Source organism: Bos taurus, chromosome 3, assembly GCF_002263795.3.
Source record: "Bos taurus isolate L1 Dominette 01449 registration number 42190680 breed Hereford chromosome 3, ARS-UCD2.0, whole genome shotgun sequence".
NCBI classification, from domain to species: Eukaryota; Metazoa; Chordata; class Mammalia; order Artiodactyla; family Bovidae; genus Bos; species Bos taurus.
In genome coordinates, this window is record NC_037330.1 from 108,265,465 (window position 1) to 108,288,280 (window position 22,816).

At 54.2% G+C, this 22,816-nt stretch overlaps 1 protein-coding gene across 2 annotated transcripts; it reads left to right on the top strand.

Moving 5' to 3' along the window:
* The first annotated feature begins 1,726 nt into the window (after positions 1–1,726).
* RSPO1 (R-spondin 1) lies at positions 1,727–22,398 on the top strand. Of its 2 annotated transcripts, none has more exon segments than NM_001105621.1 (6): positions 1,727–1,971; positions 7,480–7,876; positions 18,183–18,374; positions 20,382–20,531; positions 20,784–20,972; positions 21,653–22,398. In NM_001105621.1, coding segments are annotated over 5 exon segments (789 nt in total). In that variant the 5' UTR covers positions 1,727–1,971; positions 7,480–7,782; the 3' UTR covers positions 21,817–22,398.
* The last annotated feature ends 418 nt before the right edge of the window (positions 22,399–22,816 follow it).

A 22,816-nucleotide genomic window follows, 5' to 3' on the forward strand; every position in this document is an offset into this window, starting at 1 on the left:
GATGCAGTGTCTGGAGCTGCTGCAGCCATCTTGGGATCATGAGGATAGTAGCCAAGATACTGAGGGTGGTGGAATGAGACTAGAGGACAGAATCTGATGTGTGTGGCTCCTCAACTGCTGGATCATTCCTACCTCAGCTCTTCCTGATACGTGAGATAACACACCACCCTGCTGCCTAACATTGTGAGTTGGTCTTCTGTTACTCGTAATAGAAGTATATTGACAATGACCCTGCAGGTGGTAGAACAGTTCTTGCCTGGCAGAGGATGACATGAATTATGAAGGACTTCACTGATCTCTAGGAGCCGCTGCCCTGACCTGAGCCCACTGACCTTAGGTCTTCTAATAAGAATGACGATCTTGGCCTGGGTTAATAGAAATAGTGACCTGGGACATCACCTGAATAAGCTTATAGGAACTACAAAAGATGCAGTCATGGCCATACCAAACATTAGTTAAGTATGCTTGTGGTGCTGGGATCATAAGGCTGAATCAGATGCAGCATCTGTCCTTAAGGGGCTCACACTGCAGTGGGAGAGATAATTGCAGGCCAATGACGAGTGACGAATAGCTCTGCATGAGGTCCAGAGGTGGACGTGCAAGGTGGCTGGGTGAAACTTCACGAAGGCATTTTGAAGGCTGGTAAGAGAAAGGTCAGAGACCAGCATACACAAACTCAGGGCAATATGACACTTTCAGGGAAATTACAAGTCATTTAACATAATGAAAACTGGACTGGCCACTTACAGGCTGTTTGAGCAAATTACTTGATGTCTCTGAGGCTTCGAATTCACATTTGTGAGAAAAAGAAAAAAGAAAGAAAGTAAAATGGTTGCAAAATTAGGTAACAGAATTTAGATGCAAAGCACAGTGCTTGGCATATATTAGGTGCACAAGAAATGGTCTTTATTATTCATCCATTTTTGTCACATGGTTCTAATTCATTATCTTCTCTGACCCAGGTGGCTTTCTTCCCTTTCTTGCTCATTCCTGAGCCTAGTAGCGAGCCACCCCCCCTCACCCAACTCCCACAGACTTTTCCTCAGGCAGGAAACCCGACCCACTGCCTGGCCTGGGACAGCTTCTAGGGCTGGGTGGTTTGTGTTATTCATTCTCTCTCTCTCTCTCTTTTTTTCCCCCTAAATGCAACAAAATAAAACCAAACAAAAAGCCCAACGCCTGGCGTGGCTTGTCAGGGAGTTATGCAAGTGTGTAAAAAAATAAAATAAAATAAACATTGAGTTTTCAGCATTTGGGGCTGTTTGATTAGGCACAGTGCAGAGCCAAGGGCCGGCGAGATGGAGGAGAGGCTGAGGGTAGAGGGGAGGGGATGAGGCTTGGGGTGGTGGTGGATGGGACCCAGGACCAAACTCAGAAATGGCTGTTTGCCCCCTGCAAACTTGGCAAGGATCTGATCAAATGATCCCAGACCCTGGTATTTAGGACCCAACTGCTCTGCTTTCTCTGGCCATCCATCCACCATCTCTGCTGCCTGCCCATCAAAATACACCAGAGGTCATTCCATCCATCCCCCTGTCACTGTAAATGACCCTATGCCCTTGTCTTCATAGTCAGTGCTCCCCCTTCCTCTCCGGAGAAGGAAAGTCCACAGCCTGTCTTGATTACTCACCACCCCTACCCGCCCCCAACATCGGTATAGCTTTTCTGCTCTAACTTAACTCCTGCTAACTACAGTTTTAGCCCAGTTCCCTTTACCCAATCTGAAGTGACGCTGAAGAACATCTGTTTGCCACCCCAAGAAGAGAGTCTCTCTCCTTTCCTTCAGGCTTGACTTCAACAGCATCTGGTCACTACAGGTGTCAGCAGCCCTTCAAGACCCATTCCACAAACATTAGCAGGGTCCCTACCATTCTACCCGGCATTTGCATCCTTCATTTCACTGCCTCTCCAAACAGATAAGAGCTCTGAAGCTCAGAGAGGTTAAGTAATTTAGGAATGGCCACATAGCTGGTAAGTGTTGGAGCAGGGATTTGGTATCTAGGCTTTGCTTCAAGATCTACCTGGCTATCCTGCACCAGCCGAGGGGCCTCACCTGGGTTCCCTGGAGGTTATAGCCAGTTCTCTGAACTGGGAAGATGGTCTGAAGAGTTGACCGCTGAGAAGAGGAGAGTGTGGGCGGGACCCCAGACTCCCTCGGAGCCTGTTCCTTGTCACTTTCCAGGTTCCTGATGGGAAAACTGAGATTTTGGTAGGCTCGCGGGCCTGTTCTGACCCCAGGATGCCTGCAGCTGCGCCGGTGCTCTGGCTGCTTGGAATCGCCGGGGATGCAGGGTAGGGGAAGGAGAGGAAGCAGCACAGAGGTTCTGCGCCAGAGTCCAGACCAAGGGTGCAGTTGCCAGCCCTGCGCTCCGAGCGCAGCGCCCCAGCTGAGGGCAAGGGCGTGCGGGAGGGGGGCGACGAACTCCCAGGCCTGGCGCTCCAGTCCGTTTTTTGCTGCGGATCCCGGGAAGGGGGGCCGGCTCGGGGGTGGGACTGAAAAGGGGGGGATTCCCTCCCTCGTGCGCGCCGAGGACTAGCCCCTCTCCCGGCTGGGAGCTCCGGCGGAGCCGAAGCGCAACGGAGAGCCCCAGCGCGGGCGGAGAGCCCGGCGCGGATCGCCCGAGTGGGGACTGTGGAGAGGAGGGCCGAACCGGGCTGCCCCGGAGGACCGATGCGCCGGGTGGGGCGCTGGCCCCGGAGGGCGTGAGCCGCCCGCAGATTGAGCAACTTGGAAACCGGCGGGCGGAGCGCGGGCGCGCTGGGCGCCCAGGACAGTTCCGCGGCGGGCGGGTGAGCCGGCCGCGCCCTCACCCCTCCCGGGCCTGCGCCCGCCGTGGCTGGCAGCGCGGAGGTGAGTCCCCCCGGGAGCTGCCCCGTCCTCTTCCTTAGCGCCCCCTTCTCCAGGGACCGGGGGCTCCGTGGGCCCTCTCATCGGGGCTTGGCCGAGATGAGTGCCGGGGCGAGGGGAGACCGTGAGAGACAGGGGACTTCTGACTGCTCTCGAATCAGCGAGGGCGGAAGAGGGCACCTTTGGGGGCGCCTTCTGCAAGTCCTGCCGCCCCCACGCTTAGCATCCCTCAAGCCTGTAGGCAGCCTCCTGGCGATGCCGCCACCGGTTTGCCCTCAACCCCGCAACCCTCTTGGATCTTCCTAGCTCGGAGTTCCAAACTCCCCAAATCCACCAGACCTATTCCCCATCGCCCCCCAACCCAAGCCCCCGAAGCAGAAGCTCTTGATTCCTGGTGTCTTCGCCTTGGATTCCCCCGAATCCCACGGCTCCCGGTTACCATCCCCAGACCCCCAGTGCCGGAGCACGGGCCCGGGTCCGACGTGGCAGACGGTGTGTGCTGCGCCCCTCGGGGCGCTACGAGGCGGCGCGGTTCACTGCCCCGAGGGTTCGGGCGCCGAGGGACCGTCTTGCTTGGTTGGGGAGAGGTGGCCGCTGTGTGTTAAGCCAGGGCTCCCAGGAGGGCCAGGTCTTGCGCTTGGGGCAAGGGTTTTCTTGTGAAGCCCGCCTTTCAGACTTGGAGAGTTCTCTTGGATTTGGGGCGGGGGTGGGGGTGTCAGTCGGGGGACTTCAGGTCCACCTCCCCTCCCCCTGCACCTGCTGGACCTCTCTAGATGATAGGGAGGAAGACTTTGAGCGCTCAGAGTCGTGATGGAGGGACGTGAAGGAACCTTTCCGCGCTGCCTCTTGGTGTCGGGGGGCGGGGGTTGGGTCGACCCCCACACCTGGCCTGGCTCTGGCGGACACACGAATCCCGACAGGTCGGGCGGGCACGTACTTGGTCCCGCCCCCAGCCCAGCAATTCTGCCCCGCCGGCCAGTCCTCTCCACCAGTAGCTGGTCCGGGGGAAAGCTAATGAGAAATTATCGGAACGGTTTACATTTTTGGGTCTGTATCCGGCCCCGGACCGAGTACCAATTTATCCAAATAGTGTTGCAGGGAAGAAGGTGAAAGTTATTGCAAACTTCTGGGGGCGCTGAGTCTCCGCCCTGCGCCCCACCCCTCGGCTGTGTCCCCCTCCCCAGCGTGTCCTCCCCTCCTGGACCACCTAGTGGGCGGGCCTCTCTCCCTGGCCCCAGCTCTGCCCCTGCCTCCCACTCCTGCCTCAAGCTGGGTCATGCTCTACACTTCTCAGCTCCCTGCCTCTTGCTCTGTCCTCCGGAGTCCCCGTCCTGAGCAGCAAACCCTGAGCAGCTCACTGACTGTGTTTGTCACCCCGAGACCCTAACCTCTCCCTGCCCATTAAGTGGGAATAACTACTTTCCTCCTAGCGTTGTGGTGAGGAGTCAGTGAGAACCTCCTGTGGCAGGTGGTGCAGGCATGCCATGCATGTGGATCCCTCACCCCAACCCTGGCAGAGACAAAGTGCCCTTCCTCACCCCCACGGATGCCTGAGACCGTGATCACTGCCAGCAGTTCCCATTGCTGGCTCTGCCCGTGTAGAGTGACAGGCTTCCCAAAAGAACCTGCCTGTGCCTTGTAGCCCAGGGGGGCAAAGGAAATCAGCCAGAGGAACCAATAGAAATGAGGCAGGCTGCTTAAAAGAAAGTCATTGGCTCCTATCCCCTCTCTCAGCTGTGGCCCCGCTGTGGGTGTCTATGAGTGCACCACTGCATGAGTGTGGGTGGGGGTGAAGAGGGCAGGAACCTCTTCTCTGGAGGGAAGTGGAGTCAGAGACCTGGGATCTTCTGAGGCTTGCTACTGTGATGTTTCTAGTCTGAGACCTGTCCTGCTTTTAAAATCAGATATCACATGCAATCCAGAGTTTTCAACTTAAAAAAAAAAAAAAAAACAGAAGATGTAGTAATGTGGAGCCAGTCTTGGGGCCCATCAACAATCAGCTGGAATGGAATAGCAGATGCTCCCTTTAGATGGGGCATTTGTCTTCCAGTTCACCCCCTCCGCACTCTGCGTCCTTCCCATCTGTTGCTTGTATCCCTGACAGAGTGAACACAACTCCTTTGGAGGGTTGATTTTGTACTGAAACTCATCCCGTCCCATGATGGTCGAGGAAGGCCAGAGCCACCTTTCTAGCGGAATTCAGGTCTGGAGCCTCCTCCCCGCTTCCCTGCTGAGATTGGTGGGGATACAGGTGGGAGTGGGTCTGAAGATCCTCCCTGGCAAGGGTTGGGGTGAGCCTGGCAGGGGCCAGACTGAAAGCTAAGACCGGGGAGGACTGAGGGGGAATTCAGAGGGAAGTAGAGGGTAGGGGAGGAAGGCTGCTAGCCTTTGCTGAGCCCTGAAGCCTGGCGTGCTGCAGTCCATGGGGTTGCAAAGAGTCGGACATGACTGAGCGACTGAACTGAACTCGGAAGCGCTAGGCGCCTTGCCCTGCAGGCACATGGAGTGCAGAGATGCATAGATCTGTTCTGCCCCAGGACCCCAGGCATACAGTGAGACCAAAGCCTCACAGACCCAGGACTTAACACCAGCTTTGTCCGATGTGGTCTTCTTCAGTATTTGTCAGGTGGGAAGACTCAGGGCACCCTGAGAATGTATCTGCCAGGGGTCCTCAGACCTTAGTGTGAGAAAGGCCAGCACTAGAGGTTAACTGTATCACTCTGAGTGATCCCTGGGGCCAAGGCAATCAACCATAAAGATAAATGCAAATATGGAAATTGCATCATAGTGCTCAGTGTTACGATTGGTATCCAGATGGTATGAAAACTGTCTTATTGCTTTTTAGATGACCACTGGAATGTAGACACAAAATATAGTCTTGGTCGAAGAAATTGCAACATTTATTGAGTCCTAGTGTGCCAGGCACCATTCTAAGCAGTTTCATATATTAACTCATTTAAGCTATAAAAACAACCACCACTCTCCTGTAGATAAAGAAACTGAGGCTCAAACCAGCTAAGCAAGTAGGATAAGGTAACAGCTAATAAGTAGCAGAGGCAACATTCAAAGCCAGGCAGCCTGACTCTGAAGTTTATGCCCTTAACCATCAAGGTCGATGGCCAGCCTCTGGGACTGGAGGCTGAAGACCCCAGTTTGATACACTCAGCCGGAGGTCTGTAATCTGTGGGTGATGGAAGAGTGTGGTGGGGGCTGGGGTAGATGGGAAAGTTCTGGCAGGTCACACAGGGAGTACTGGAGGGGCAGGTGGGGGCTGGCAGCTGACGGGGCACTTGGGGGTGGCTGGGGGCATCTCCACAGGCTCCGGCCACGGCTCCAGGTGGGATCCATCAGTTTCGTGTAAACACTTCTCACAGGCAGCTTAACCACTTGAGTGTGTCTGGCCTTCAAAGCCAGTGGGAGAGACCAAGGAGGGGTTGCTGAACTCCCTCGTGGGATAATGATTTATCTCCCATGCAGGTGGGCTCCCCTGGGGCCTCCCTGGAGGCGAAGGGGGAAAGACTGGGGCAGGGTTGGGAAGGGCACTTTCACTCAAGTGTTTCAACTCTCTCATTAGTTAGGCCGAAACGCAGACAACTCTCAGAGCAAACCTGTGAAGCAGGCGTATTTATCCCCATTTCATAGATGGGGAAACAGAGACTCTAAGGGATTCTTTCAAGGCATCTTAACCAGCCAGTGGGAGAGTGATGTTTCCCTGGCGTCTCCAAAGCTTCCTGAAGACTCACTGTTTCCTCCTGTCCCTGCCTGAGTACGGGTGTGTGTGCAGCAAGCGTGTGGGCCAGGGCGTGTGCAGGCCTCGTTGTGAAAGTGTGAAGCAAAGTGGGAGTGGGAAGGGGGCTTTCATCTCTTGACTCCCAGGTTGGGCTCCAACTTCCCTGACACATTTCACTGGGGAGGGCCGGTTCCCCCTGCCCCCATCACCCGGGCCAGCGGGCCCAGAGACCTGGCTCTCTCTGGGCTGGGGGATTATCCCCATTCTCTGTGTCTCTGGCCAGGGCGGGCATCGCTGCCTCTTTTATCCTCTCACAAAGGCCAGGCCCGCCGGGCCTGCTGTGTCAGAGTTTCTGTGGCTGGGGGAAGCCTTACTTCCTTTTCTCGCGCCAAGCCCGGAGGGCCACGCTGGGTCTGCCAGCTTGTCAGGGGCCACTGCTCTAGCTCCAGACAGGTGAAAGGCACAGGGGTGACTCAGCACCAGGGAGAGAAGGCTGAGGGGTCACTTGCTGAAGGACAGAGAGAGCTGCTTGTTAAGAGTCATGATATTACTGCAGCATGAAGTCTGTAGGCTAGACCTAATGAAGGACTTCCAGCTACAGCTGGCTCACTTTGGGCAGGGCAAAAGCCAGGCAGCTGGTTTCCAGTGATCCACAAGTTTGATTTGAGTGTCCACCATATTCCAACTACTTGGGTAGCCAACTCCCATCCCATGTCAGCGACTTTTGCAAGATAGGAAAAGGAGCCCATCTCTTCTACAGGGGTGCCAGGTGGGTAACTTGTAATGTTCAAACATTCTGAGTTGTCTCCTGGGTAATGCACCACATGGGTAGGGCAAGAGGCCCAGGTTGGGGGAGCCGGTGCTACCCCAGAATTAACCGTTCTCTCTCCTCCCCCGACAGGTTGGTGTTTGGAGGTGTCCTGACTGAAGTGACAAAGAGCTCTCCCCATGTGACACCCTGAGGCACCTTTGAGGAAAGCTCTCTGGGTCTCTTTATGGGCTGATGGAGAAGTAGGCTCCCCACACCCTCTCTGTCCCCAGCTGAGATTATGGTGGATTTGGAATACAGGGCAGATTTGGGATACAGTCCAGGCCTGGACATCCTGCTGCTGACCCAGCCCCGGAGGCGTTAGCAAGAGCCCTGCGCCATCCACCCCCGCAGAGACCACCCCTCCTACCAGGGGCCTGGAGCTGGCGAGTGACTATGCGGCTTGGACTGTGTGTGGTGGCCTTGGTTCTGAGCTGGATGCATCTGGCCGCTGGCAGCCGGGGGATCAAGGGGAAGAGACAGAGGCGGAGTGAGTAACGGATGGGGCTGGACCCTGGTGGTCCTTGGGAGTGGTGGTGGGGAGGGCACTGTCTGGGGACTGCGACCTTCGGCTGTTTCATTCTGTGATGACCATTGCAGATTTCTGCTTTGTCCATTACAGCTTTGTACGTCACTCAGTAGATTATCCAGTTTGTGGATTAATTTATTGAGATTACCCATCCTGTAGATAACTCACTTTGTCTGTTTTCCCCTTTGTAGATGCTCTTTTCTAGATTAACCCCTCTCCTGTGAGGATCCAGTTTGTGGATTATGCCCTTTGATATCACACAGGCTTTGTGTGGTATCCATGGAGATGCTTCCCAGCCCGGTCCCCCTGGGTGCTCAGTGTCCCCGCTTCACAGACAGAGGATTCAGGGTTCCTTTCATTTAGTGGTCTGAAATACAGCCCTCAACTCCTCAGGGGCCAGGAAACCCACAGGGACAGGGAATGGGCAACAGACTTCCCTGCCCAGGTCATGGGGAAGGGACAGTGGAGCAGGGTGTTCGTGGGACTGTCCACCACTGTGGTTTTTAACCCTGCCCAGTGGGATTCAGGAAGCTGCACTGAGGGGTGATGGGGAGGCAGTGGGCAGAAGGCTGGCCCCTCCACCCTTCAAACCAGAGCAGCTTCACTCTTCCTTGCTTTCGGGAAGGTTCCACATCAGGTGTCATTGGAAGAAAAGGGTTCTCACAGCCTAAAAAAAAAAAAATCCCATCATTGTACAAATAGGAAAACTGAAGCTAAGAAAAGGGAAGAGACGACAGTCTAAAAGACACACAGTCGGTGTTGGAACCCTGGTCTCCCGGTTCCTGTGAGCCCAGCCTTCTTGAAAACAGAGCCTGATGGAGTATTTAACTGTCCTCACCATTCTCACCGTCTCTCCCAGGATCCTATCCTAGGCCGTCCTGGGAGCAGGTCCCCTATGCTTCCCTCGATGCCTTCAGGGATGGAGGTTCAGGACGTGCCATCATGTCATGGGAGTGGCCCCTGGGTATGTGGTGGAGGCCCGACCCAAGTCTGTCTGTCTCTCAGCATCCCCCGGAAGAGACGTCCTGCCCCCGGACGGGCAGCTCCTCTCAAGTCTAACCCCACCACCTCTTGCTTCACTTCCGAGGCCTTCAGACCAAGGCCCACCAGGAAGGGTTGAAAGGCAATGGAGTTCTGTCGGGTCTCCACGGGAGTGGCCAAGGCCAGAATCCAACCCAGAGAGAGAAGCTCAGAGAACTGGTGAAGCTGAAAATCCCTGGCTTAACAAACAATTAGAGACGGTTAGGTTTAATCAGCAGCGAGGCCTTGATTTTCCTCCCTTCTCATCTGTTGCGGCCAGTATTTTGGTCTCCACCGGCCAGATGCAGTTTAGCGATTTATAATCAGTCTCCTCTATTTCCGAGAGGAGAGAGAAAACGAGAGAGGCCACTCACCATCATGTGATGTGCGTTAATGGTCACACTTCCGCTGCTGAGCCACACACTCACCTACACCAGAGGGTCAGGAGACCTGGGTTCATCATCTTTTGTACTTAGGGAAAAAAAAAGTACTGGCCTGGCCAGCAGAATGGGCCGGTCCCAGCAGCAGCCAATCAAATGCAGCCATTTCGATGTTTCCACTTTTGATACAGCCACATCCCACAGCCTTGGTAGCACGTAGCCCAGTGTTTATCACCAAGTGGTGTGAGTGACAGACATCCTTAATGGTGAGATGCGAGGACAGGGAGAGAGGTGGGTAAGACTCAGGGTGCAATGAGGGTCCAAAATGGACAGAGGCTCAGAGAGAGGTGACTCTTCTCCCTTTTCTTTAAATTAACTTTTACTGGGGCATAGTCGATCTACAACGCTGTAAGCTTCCACTGCACAGCGAAGGGCACCAGCCACATGTATACACAGATCCACTCTCTTCCAGATTCTGTTCCATACGGGCCACTGCAGAGCACTGAGTGGAGTTCCCTGTGCCATAGAGTAGGTCATCATCAGTTATCTAGGCTATACATAGTAGTGTGTATATGTCAGTCCCAGTCTCCCAGTTTATCCCCCTCCCCACTGTCCCTCTTGGTAATCATATGTTTGTTTTCTACATCTGTGACTCTGTTTCTGTTTTGTAAATAAGTTCATCTGTACCATGTTTTTAGCTTCCACATATAAGCGATATCACATGATACTTGCCTTTCTCTGGACTCGCCTTTTTTGGCTCCTTCTCACTGCCCCGTCCTCCATCTGAAGCCTTCACGTCCTCCCCCAGAAAAGGGTCTGTAGAGTCTCTCTTCCTTGGCTGAAGCCTCATCCACTCCTCTCTTCATTAATTTCTATTGGATATAGTTGCTTTACAATGTTGTGTTAGTCTCTGCTACACAGCAAAGTGAATCGGTTATGTGAATACACGTATCCCCTCCTTTTTAGACTTCCTTCCCATCTGGGTCACCACAGAGCACCAAGTAGAGTTTCCTGTGGTATAAAGTAGGTTCTCATTAGTTATGCATTTTGTATGTAGTCACGTATGTGTCTTGGGCCCATCCTCATGCGTCCGTTTCGAACCCACAGACCCTGGTCCTGGGTGCAGAGATGGATCTTGAAGCACCCACAGGTGGTGGGAAGGAGACAATTTCAACCTAGTTTAGGGAATGCCGAGGGGAACCAGGAGGGCTTTGGGAGCCCCAAGAGTGACTCTTGAGATGTAATTTTAAAGATGAGATAGTAAGGAATCCGCCTGCAATGTGGGAGACCTGGGTTTGATCCCTGGGTTGGGAAGATCCCCTGAAGGAGGGCATGCCAACCCACTCCAGTATTCTTGCCTGGAGAATCCCATGGACAGAGGAGCCCAGTGGGCTACAGTCCATAGGGTCGCAAAGAGCTGGACACGACCGAGTGACTAAGCACAGCACAGCCCAGCACAGGTGATCTGCAGGCCGGGGGGTGGGGGGAACCCAGGCAGGGGACCAGCATGTCCAAAGATGAGGAGCTAGGATGAGGTGCAGACTGTGCAGGAAATGGGGTGCAGCTGTGGGAGAGCTGGAGAAGTGGTTTCTGGGTGCAGTTCTCGGGAGCCCTGGGGTTTTCACTGGAACTGCTCTGCTCGTTTTGCTTTATACATGGAGGCTCTTTTCCATGGAAAAGAAGGGTTGTGCTCTTAAAACAAAAAGCCGAACACCCATGAGAGTAGAGCAATGAAAGCTTCCAGGAGCTGAGGGAGCGCTGGGGGCGATGCTGCATAAATGGGCAGAGGTCAGAGGTTGGAGCTCTTGGTACCTGCTAGGCTGGGAGTTGGCCCTTGACCCTGACTTGAGCTGCGGGTGATGAGGACATCCCCTTAGAGGTTTGAATCAGAGGAGTAGTGCTTGATCCAGCTGTAGTGGGGCATGAGGGGAGGGAGCTTGAGGTGGGAGACCAACAGAACAGTTAAAGGCTATCTGGACCCAGGTGAGAAAAAAGTGCAGGGAAACAGCTCACAGTTAAGTTGAAAAATGCCAATCTTCCCAGGGGGGTGTGCCCAGGGCACCAGGGCACCAGGAATGGAGAGCATGCTCTGCCTGCTCAGTGAGGCCCTGGGTCCTGTCAACCCCGACTTCACTTCACCTCCACCCACTTAACTCAAGGGTCTCTCAAGGAAACTAATTCCAGGTCAGGCCTCCTCTGTGTCATGGAGCCTTCCCCTCCCCTGCCATTGATCCTCACCCAACCCCCAACCACTCATTTCCTATCCCACTCCCCATACTCTCTTCATATAGCCCCTTCCCTGAGCCTCTGTGTCACTCACCACATCCTCAGCCCTACATTCTGGGAGAATCCTATCCTTTTGTGGAGCCTCACTCCTTACTGGGCTCCCATTTAGAAACAAGGCAGGCTCCGCTCTGCAAAAGCTCTTTCCAATGGGAGAAAAAGACATATTAGCTGATAATAATGATGCAAGGCAGTGTCTACTGTGATGGATTCAAATACTGGGGGCAGAGAACACATAGAAATACTCTATATCCAGATTTTACCAGAAGGCAAGATCAAGGGAAACTTCCTGGAGGAGGTGACTTTAGTTCTGAGGCTTGAAAGAGTTAGGCTTAGGAAGAGGCAGAGTGTGTTCCTGACAGAAGAACCAACTTGAGCAAGACACAGAGATGTGAAGTAGTGGGATGTATGCAGAGAAATAAAAATAGTTCCCTATTGCCTAGAGGTAGTTTTAAGAGATGAAGTGAGTGGGATCAGCTCATGGAAGTTTTTAGGCCAGGTGGAAGAGCTGAGTCTTAATTCTGCAGTAGATAGGGAGCTATTGATGGGTTGTGGGCTTCCCTTGTAGCTCAGTTGGTAAAGAATCTGCCTGCAATTCAGGAGACCCGGGTTTGATCCCTGGGTCAGGAAGATCTCCTGGAGAAGGAAATGGCAACCCACTCCAGTATTCTTGCCTGGAGAACCCCATGGAGAGAGGAGCCTAGCAGGCTACAGTCCATGGGCTCACAAAGAGCTGGACACGACTTAGCGACTAAACCACCAACCACCAAGAGGCAGGGGCATGACACCATGAATCTGAGTTTTGGAAAGATTCCAGGATGAGAAATCTGGGGACTTGGAACAAGTGAAGTCCATAGAGAAGAGGCACTGTGGCCAGAAGCCGCTCTTCAGGGGGCGGGGCTGAGGCACCCTGGGGCAATGCCTGACTACAGAAAGATCAGCTTCAGAGGGGTTTGCACAAGGATGAAGGAGGCAAGAAGCAGCAGGGAATGGAGGAGACACAGCCCTGACTTCCTGGCTCAGTGCAGTGGGCTCCACGGTGTGCTTCGGAGGCAGAGGGCAGGGTTGGGTAGTGAGGAGTGGAGAGTACGGTGCGGGTAGGAAGAGCAGAACCTTAATGAGGGAGTTTTGTGAAGAAGTTGGAAGAAGGCCCCATGAGCTCTTTGAGCACTGTCCCCATCACTGAGCCCACCCATCCTCAACCAGGCTCCAGCCCTACAAGGCAAGCCCTTTCCCATCATAGGCACAGAAGCCAGAGGGATTGTGTCAAATTGTGAACCAACCTTGCCCTTCTGAGGTCCTTTCCTTGCCAGTTAGAATAAAGCTCTATTTTCCATTTCACGGATGCACTACGATGGTCGGGGCCTCACAGCCTTTGCCCAGGCTGTTTCTTTGGTCTGCGCACCCTCTTCACCTAGCCTGCTTGGTAAGGGCGTGTCCTCCAGTGTTCTTCCATTCCCCAAAATGTGCAGCCAGACCTAGGTGGGCATCTATTGCTGTTCCTCCACGTCCCCAGCTCCTAGCAGTTCTGGACACACGTTAGGTGTGCAGTGAACGTCTGTGGAATGAACGAGCCTCGGTTTCTCCCTTTGAATCATTATGTAACCTCTGCCCACACCCAGCATCTCCTTGGACACCCCCTCTCTCCCAGCACACACAGCCCCCTGCCCTCTGGCTCTCCATCCCCTCACTGCTCATCTTTTTGCCTTGCTAAGCTGAGAACACTCTTTGATTCCCATCCCCCTGGATAAGTGTCCCTTTCCTCATTGAACTGCCCCTGCCCATCCTTGAGCCCCTCTCCTCCTTGCTCAGCACCCTTCTCCTTCCTGAACCCCCAAACCTCATGGAGCTCAGCTTCTAGACCCCTGTCCCTGACCCCAGTCTCAAGCCTCAAGGCTGGTCTTACCGGCTGAGTTCTGTCCTGACTCTCTCATATCCTTGGGTCTTCACTCCATCACTCCCTGCCTCTGTCCTGTGCTTATAGTCCCCGCTCCCAGCTGGTCTCTCCTTTCGGGCTCTTTCTGTGTTCTCTGATCTTCTCCTCACTTTATTCCTCACCTCCATCCCCTCCACTAACTGTTCAGCCCCCCGTGGTTGGGCCTGCATCCCACCACTCCACCAGAAATGCCCTTCTTGAGGTCACCCAATCACCTCTTGGTGCACGTGTTGTAGGTTTTCCCAGAGGTCCCAGCCCTGGTCCCTAAGATCTCACCCTCTCCCACTCGGTTTCCATCTCCCATCCCAATGTCCTCCCATCTCCCCAGCAATTCCTTCTCAGCTTCTTTCCAGGCCCTTCCTCTGCTTGTGTATTGAATGTGAGTATTGCCCAGGCCTCAGCTCTTGGTCCTCTTCTCAAGCTGCACCCCTTCTTCCCCAGGATGCTTTCCCCTCCCACGGATTTAATCCCAAACGACAGCTCCCAGCATAGATCCCTGAGTTCTCTCCCCCTTTCCACAGCCTGCCTCTTAAATGAGATGGTTCTCCATCTTCACCTTCCTTTACTCCTTAACCACTGACATCCACTCTCCACCTCAACCAGGGATGCCAACAGCCTGTTTGTGGCTGGGTCCTTACATGACATCTCAGTAGCACCTGGCATTGGGCTCCCCTCTCCTCCCTTGAGTGTCCTCTTCTCTTGACTTCCATGATGCAACAGGCTTCTGAGTGTCCCTACCTGTCTGAGTGCTCCTTCTTGGTCTCGTAGCTGACCCTTCTTCTTCTCTCCTTTTCTTCAGTGTCTAATGCCTCTCCTCGCTGTCTGCTCCCAGTTCCCTAGCCATCTCATAGACCTCCAGGCTTTTGATGACTGTTTGTATTAAGGACTCCACGTGTCAATCTCCAGCCAAAATATTTCTCTTGAATTCCAGAGCCACAGGTTCCGGTGCCTACAAGACACCTTCCCAGGGGTGTGCCACAAGAACCACAAACTCAACCCAACTCGTCATTTCCTCCACTCGAATCTGCTCCTCCTCCTGTGGGCCCTCTCATGGCGAAGGGCCAGGGGCTATCCCATCACCCAAGCCCGACGCCTGGGCATCATCCTTGACCTGTGCTCGCCCCGGCCCTCACCCCCATGTCCAGCCCGTCACCTAGACTCCTTGATTCTACCGCCTGAATATCTTACGTGCGTCTGTACCTTTCCACCTTTCCATCCTCCTGGTTCCACCTCCTCCGTCTCTTGGAACCTGGAAGTCCCCCTCCCTCCAGGTTTGCCATCTGTGCAATGCATTCTCCACACTGCAGAGGGATCTTTCTAAAATGGAGCCCTGGCCATGTCTCCTGTTTTAAGGCCCCCCGGGACTCCTTGTGGCCTTTGGAATAATGTCTGTGCTCCTTTTTTACGGGCTCAGGCCTTTCCTCCTCTGCCCCCTGTTTTCCTCTCCACTCACTCCATGCACCAGCCATGCTGAATGAATTTCAGATGCCCCATGGGCCGCACTTTCTCTTACTTGTCATTGAAGCCTCTGCAGAGAAATGCACACAGAGATTTGCTGTTGGTTAAGTGAGAGGCAGACAGCAGGACGCTTAGAAGGCCCTTTGCAAATGTGCCCTTCACTAAAGTGATAAGGAAGGAATATATGAGTTATGGGAATGGAACCATAGACGCCTACAAACGGGACACCTGGATGGCTTTGGTTCTTGCTGCTGTTGTTCACTTTCTCATTTGTGTCTGACTCTGTGACCCCGTGGACTGCAGCACGCCAGGCCTCCCTGTCCTCACCAACTCCTGGAGCTTGCTCAAACTCATGTCCACTGAGTTGGAGATGCCATCCAACCATCTCATCCTCTCTCGTCCCCTTCACCTCCTTCAATCTTTCCCAGGATCAGGGCAAGCCAAAAACCTAGAGGGAGCCTTCACTTCAGCCATGAATTGAATCAAATCCTTGAGTCATAAACAACATCGTTGGAGTGGAAGTGGTACCTAAATCTACAGTGACTTATTCATTTGGAATATAGCTGAATAACAGCCCAAAGTAGAAAGCCAGTGCCAAGCAGGCTCCCTCATAACTCTGATACCACAGTTGGAGTCCTTTCCTCTTACAATGACCCAACCAACAAGATTGATACTAAGTTTTAAATTTGTCGATTGGCTAAATGGTAACTTTGACTCTATATAAGTAAGTTCTCTATTTGAAAAACCAGTCTGGCCATATCTTCAGTTTCCCTGTCGCCCCTGGTTTTCATAAACTTTTCCCTCACTGCCTGGAACACATATTGGCTGGGAAGCCTTCTTCGAGTAATTCAACCTCTCTTATTTCTTCATTTGTGAAAAAGAGAGGGGAAAAAAAGAGTAGTATCACCCACTGCATGGGTTTTAAGGATCAAATGAGCTGATACTTGTAAAGCACTGAGAGCAGTGCCTGCCACATAAGTGTTCAGCCTTTAGGAGTAAGCTACGGAGGTTATGATTAAGATTTTGTTGTTGTTTATCATTATTGTGTTTGCTATTTCCCCCTTCTCCTCTGCTCACCTTTCTCTTACGCATTCTCCTGTTAGGAAATCAAGGATCATTCCTGAAGCCAGAGCTCTCCCCCACAGCCCTCCAGAGCGAGCATCCTCATCTCCCTTTTTAGGTGGGAAGGGAGGCCCACAGGATGCAGAGTTTCACCCAGGGTCACAGGCCAGGCATTTGACTTGAGGTCCAACCAGCGAAGTCTAAGCCATGAGTCCTGCACTGCTGCAAGATCTTCTGCGATCTCTGCTCTGATTTCCCAGGCTCTCTGCCTCCAGCCTGTACACAGCTCCTCACTGCCTTGTTCTGTTAATGACTGGTCCCACCCATCCCCTAAGCCAGAACCCTGGGAAGTAACCCAGCCTCTGATTGGTCACAATGGCCATACTGATTGTATTTCCTGAGTATCTCTCAAATCATTTTCTCTCCATCTCCACTGAACAAAACTTTGTTTAAGACTCTTCCATCTTTCTCACCTGGATGATCATGTCAGCTTCCTCCCAAATGGTCCTCCAGTCTCTGGTCTCTCCCCAGGCTGCAGAGGGTACTTCCCAACTTGTAAGTCAGACCAGACCTTGCTTCTGCTTAAAACTTGCTGAAGACTTTTTTATTTCATCAGTTCTGAGAAAGGTCCCCCTGAAACATTGTGAAACAAGGGTTCTGTGGCCAAAATGTCTTGGAAGTGCAGCTCACGCTGTCTCCCTCTTAGAAAGTTACTTAAAGTCACAGAAGCTCAATGAAATGAAATGAAACGTTAATCACTCCCAGTCATATTCGACTCTTTGTGATCCCATAGACCATAGACAGCCAGTGTCCTCTGATGGGATTCTCCAGGCAAGAATACTGGAGTGAGTTGCCATTCCCTTCTCCAGGGGATCCACAAAGACTGCAAAAAGCCCTGGAGTAGAAAATCCAGTTTAGACTTGTTGGACACGGTGGTTCTCAGATATATCTAACACAATGGCCTTTTCTCCACATCTTCCTATGAACATTTAGGGGAATCCTGTTCCAAGGAATATTCTTTGGAAAATGCTGCAAGATAGAATTCAAGTCCATCATCATGACATAAAAGGTGCTGAAAGATAGGACTACTTATCTTGCGCCACTCCCCTCCCCACCTCGCCTGTAACCCCAGTCTTCCTCAACTTCCTTCAGGTCGCTTTACACCTCTGTGGTCTTGCCCCTAGAGGGCCCTAGTCTCTATTTCCCAATGGACAAATCGTTATTCGTTCTTGAAGAGTTGACCCGAATGGCCCCTGTCTGTGACTCCTTCCCTCTTTCTGGATTCTCTTGATCCTCGTGGCTGCCAGCATGTGCCTGTTTGGAGGCACTGTCTGTACCCTGGAGAGCAGTTCAGGACAGCCAGGGGTCTTTGCTTCCGTGTCCCTGGCACTTGCACTGCTTGTGGTACCTGGGCAGGGCCAGGTGAGTGTTGGTTGAACAAGTGAAGGAGGAAACGAGATCGTAGGTCTGAAACTCAACCCTGGGGTTGGGGACCTCACTGGCTCAAAGGATGCTTCCAACCTCAGCACCTTTGACATCTTGGACCAGATTGCTGTTGTGGAGGCTGCCCCACACATTGTAGGGTGTTTAGCAGCATCCCTGCCTCTGTCCCCCAGAGGCCACAACCCCCTCCCCAGCGTGAGCATCAAAATGCCTCCAGACTTTGCCAAAAAGTCTGCTCCCCTGAGGAGCAGACTCATCTCTGGTTGAGACCACTGTTCTAGACATAGGTTATTCCAGTTGTCTCTCTGTCTCTGAGTAGGTGGCCTTTTTCTTATTATCCCTCTTGTCCTTAAAATTTTCTCAGGGCTGTGTAAATTCCAGGCTTCAGCACCTTCTCTGACGATGGTGGAGCGAGTCTGGGGGGTGAGCCTGCATTGCCCCTGGAGCTAAGGGGGCATTTAGGGTGGACGGCAGCTCTTGCTGTGCTAGTTCCCTTGAAAGCAGATGCTGGGAAGGTTTATAAAGGAGCCTTGCAGAGAGCTGCCAGCCTGGCCTGCACTTTCTGAGAAGCACATTCGTTCTGTAGGCTGAAACTCCTATCTACTCACTTTCCATCCTTGTGGGAGCCTGGGAAAGACGGAGGCCTCTCCCACAGCTGCCTCTCACCCTTGCTCCATCCTTGCAGTCAGCGCCGACGGAGGCCAGGCCTGTGCCAAAGGCTGTGAGCTCTGCTCGGAGGTCAACGGTTGCCTAAAGTGCTCGCCCAAGCTGTTCATCCTGCTGGAGAGGAACGACATCCGCCAAGTGGGCGTCTGCTTGCCGTCCTGCCCACCTGGATACTTTGATGCGCGCAACCCTGACATGAACAAGTGCATCAGTGAGTGTGGGCAGGGCTGGGGAAGGGTGCTGGAAACTCTGGATATGGGGCGGGCGTGCTTTGAACTGTTGATGGGCTGCAAGAGGGGTGGAGGAGATATTGAGGAGGGGAGCTCCTGATTCCAATATCCAACTGCTGGCCAGACATCTCCCCAGACATCCCACCCACATTTCCAGCCTGTAATGTAGCCACATCTCCTCCCTCCAAACCTGCACTGACTTGTGTTCCCACGGGTGACTCTCAGTGTCCCAACCCATCACCCAAGGCACAGACCTAAGAGCCAGCCTCTCATCTATGCCCCCACCTTAGCCATTCAATAACCAAACTGTGCCTCCTCCACCTCTTTTCCATCTTCACTGCCGTTGTCTCATCCAGGTTCCCATCCCCTCTCTCCTGGACCACTGCAATAACCTCCATCTGTCCCCCAACCCTCATCTGGTTCCCTTCGACCCTCCCTCTGCCCTGCAGCCAGAAAGATGCTTCTGAGACATATAACCTAAAAAAAAATCGCTGCTGGCTCCACTAACGGCAGGGAAATTCAAGCCCTGATCAGCCCTCTCTCCCCATCCTCCCCACCTCCCCGTCTCACTCTGCTCTGCTCTCTCACACCAGCTACAGTTTCACGTGCTCTGCTCTCTCACACCAGCTACAGTTTCACGTGCTCCGAAGCACGTGCTGTCACACCTCCCTCTCAGCTGGGAGCCACGCGGTGAACCCTTTCCCGTAAACAATGCCAGTGACCCTCTGATTTTGTTTAGAGCCTTGGAGTTTAGCATGCATTTCCAGACCTTCTATCGGTTCAGCCACACAGGCACCTTGGGAGGGAGACAGACCTAAGTGATGGTACCCTTTTCATAGCTGATAACATCAAGGTCCCAGGGAAATGCCTGAGGGGAGTTCAGCCGACTTGGGTTCTAAATCCCAACTCTGCTGCTTATTCATTGTGTGACCTTGGGCAAGTCGCAGCCTCTCCAAACCTCATCTTCAAAATGTGGGTGTTCGTTTTTACCCCCAGGATTGTTGTGAGAGGCATATGTCAGCCCTCAGTGTCTGGCGCAAAACAAACGGAGCGGCTTTTCTTCTTATTTTTGTTTGTGTTTTGCCTGCCACCAAACCCAGGACTCAGAGGCCAGGAGGCACAGAGGAGGGTGGGGTGGGGTGGGGTGGGGAGCTTATGAGGATGGAGGTGGGACCCCAGGACTGCCCTCTCGCTCCGCTCCTCGGGGATCTGGGTAGGGCATTCCTCGCCATGCCTGCTCCTGGGAAACTGGCAGCCCGGACTTCAGGGGCGGGGACTGGTAGGAAGTCAGCTCCGCCCACAGTCCGGGAGGGGCGAGATTGTGAAAGACCCCTCTGGCTTCCAGCCTAGCCCAGCCGCCCTCTCCCCCTACCTCCCCGCAGGAGGATGAGCTGGCAGGAGGGCATCAGGGAGGGACCCAGGAGTCTGACCAAGGTGGTTCCTGGAACTCGACCTTGCAGAGGCAGAGGAATTTGCCCTGGGATGGCTCCCCATCCTCCAGGCAGATTCTTGCTTCCCTGGGCAGGAGGAGAACCAGGCTTTGGGGTGCTGTTAGTGCCCAGCAGTAGGGGAAGAGGAAACCACACAGCCACTCTCAGGGCGTCATTGTATCCCTCAGTTTGGCTCTGATTAGGTGGTCCTTGGGGTGCCCTGAGATGCTGGGACCCTCTTCTTGCCCCACCAATCTCCTGTGCTCTGAATCCAGCTCTCTTGGGCGTCCCCTTGGGTTCCCGGGCCTGGAGCGGGTGCTGGATTGGGCAGATGGTGGGTGGGGAGAGTCCCAGCGGGCTCTCAGGAGGGGCTTTGTTGGCCTCCTCTCTCCCCGCCCCTTGCTTTCATTTATTTCTCTTCCTCCCAAGACTCCACTGAGGTAGTGGCAGCTCCAGCCCACTGTCCTCCCCTGTGTGGGTGGGTTGGCACGGGAAGAGGGGAGGGGTCCGTCTGGGGCTGAGACAGAGCCCCCACCCCCGGTCTGGCCCTCCCCTCAGAATGCAAGATTGAGCACTGCGAGGCCTGCTTCAGCCACAACTTCTGCACCAAGTGTCAGGAGAGCCTGTACCTGCACAAAGGCCGCTGCTACCCCGCCTGTCCTGAGGGCTCTGCGCCTGCAGACGGCACCATGGAGTGCAGCAGCCCGGGTAAGCCGGCAGGGTCCGGGCGAGACAGGGCGGGACCCCTACGGAGAGCGTGGGCTGGGCTCCGTGCAGGGAAAGCTCATGACGACCACCCCCTGAGTTTCTCTGGGGACTTTTATGCTCTCTGGACTTTAAGGATGCCTCTGGCCTGGGGCTGAGGCCGAGACCAGGTGGGAGAGGCTCCCGGGGGCGCACGTGGGGCCAGGTGAGGAGCCGTGACCCCTTCCTCCCCTTGCTTCCCTCCCCTCCCGCCAGCACAATGTGAAATGAGTGAGTGGTCTCTGTGGGGGCCTTGCTCCAAGAAGAAGAAGCTCTGTGGCTTCCGGAGGGGCTTGGAGGAGCGGACGCGGAGGGTGCTCCATGCCCCCGGGGGAGACCACGCAGTCTGCTCAGACACCAAGGAGACGCGGAAGTGCACGGTGCGGAGGACGCCCTGCCCCGAGGGTGAGCTGCGGGGTCAGGGGTCAGCACGGCTGCGGGAGGTCTGATCACCTGTTTCCTACCTGTGACCCAGAAGAGGGGTCAGGCCAGGGCCAGATGGGGCATCCTCAACTCAGGACCCCATGCTGTGCAAACCCGTGCCAGGTAGACAGTGATCCACGCAGCTGCATGGGATGGCGGGAAGCCTCTGTGGTCCTATCCCTCCCCATTGCTTCTGATTCAGGGGATGCTGGCACTGGACGGGCCATTAGAAGGGGAGCTTGGAAGAGGAGTGCGAAGGCCCAGAGAGGGGCAGTGATTTGGCCAAGGTCACATAGCCCGCAGGGGGCAATGATGTGGCAGTGGTGTGGGATGGAGGAGTGGGGAGCCGTCCTGCCTGTCCCCAGAGCTGCAGTGCCCTGCTGGGAGATGCCCTCGGGCCACTGGGATCCAAGGTCTGAGGAAACGTGAGGAAAGAGGAGGCGGTTTGGTTCAGGTGGAGAGTGAAAAGGCTCATGGGACCCCCTCTCAGTACCCATGTTGCAGAGCCCTGACTGGAGGGCACCCCGACCACCTCTGGGCCTCCTCCCCACCCCCCTGCCCAGCTTCCTGACCACATCCCTCCTCCTGCTCTTGGCCATGCCCAGGGCCTCCTGCTGTGTCAGGACGCCCTTTGTTGACTCTTCCTGCTGTTGGGGTTCCAGGGCAGAAGAGGAGGAAGGGCAGCCAGGGCAGGCGGGAGAACGCCAACAGGAACCCCGGCCGCAAGGAGAGCAAGGAGGCGGGCACCGGCGCTCGAAGACGCAAGGGCCAGCAGCAGCAACAGCAAGGGACAGAGGGGCCGGTCACCTCCCTGGGGCCCACCTAGAGACCCTATTCAGCCTCCCGGTCCATGCGAAGGAGTCCAGTGCTGCTCTGTGTGATGAGAGCTTTACTGAACTTGAGCACTGGGGGCAATGCGTACACACCCTCTCCATACATACAGGAACACACAGACACATGCACACAGACCCCATGTCCAAACAAGTAACTGACATACGTGCAAACGTGTGCATGCATGCGCGCACGCACACACACACATCGAGGCTACTGGAAGACGCTTCTGTCCCTTGGACATCACTGTGTGAGCGGGGTGGGGAGGCAGAGGGGTTGTCTCTGCCCCTCAGAGGGCCAAGAGGTACACACTTGGTTTGTGATGCAACCAGTGGACGCATCAGAGAGAATGTTGACCAGCGTCCAAGCCCAGACTCTGCAGAGTGGAACCTTCTGGAGGAGTTCATAGGACCAGACTGCGTGGCAGACAGCAGCCAAAGCTTGAGAACTGTTCAGCATCTCCAGCTGTGTGACTTTATCCTTGGAGAGAACTGTTACACATTCATATCAGGGCTTTCCTGACTCTGAAAACTGCTTAAAGGTTTATTTCAAATTAAAAACAAAAACCAACTGACAAGAGTAGCCACAGGTACTATGCTTCTTTTCAGGGTACAGGGTTTGGTGGAGTATGTAGGAGAGCAAGAAGAGACAGGGCTGAATTTTAGGAGACCCCTGCTGGCCTCCTCCACGGGCCGGGGTGGGAGGGTGATATGTGGGGCGGGAACCAGATTCTCTACATGTCTGTTACTCAGAGGGTGGCCTGTGGACCAGCGTCAACATTATAAGCAGGCAGCTTGTTAGAAATGAGAATTTACAGGTCCCATCCCAGACCTGAGAACCAGAGGCTGCATTTTAACAAAGTTCCAGGTGACTGGCATGTACATTCAAACCTGAGAAGCACTGCTCTCATTCCCTCGAGGGATGGAATAGAGGTCTTGGCCAGCTTGCAGCGGGAAGGATCCTGGTCAGCTCTAAAGGAAGACTTCCCATCTGGG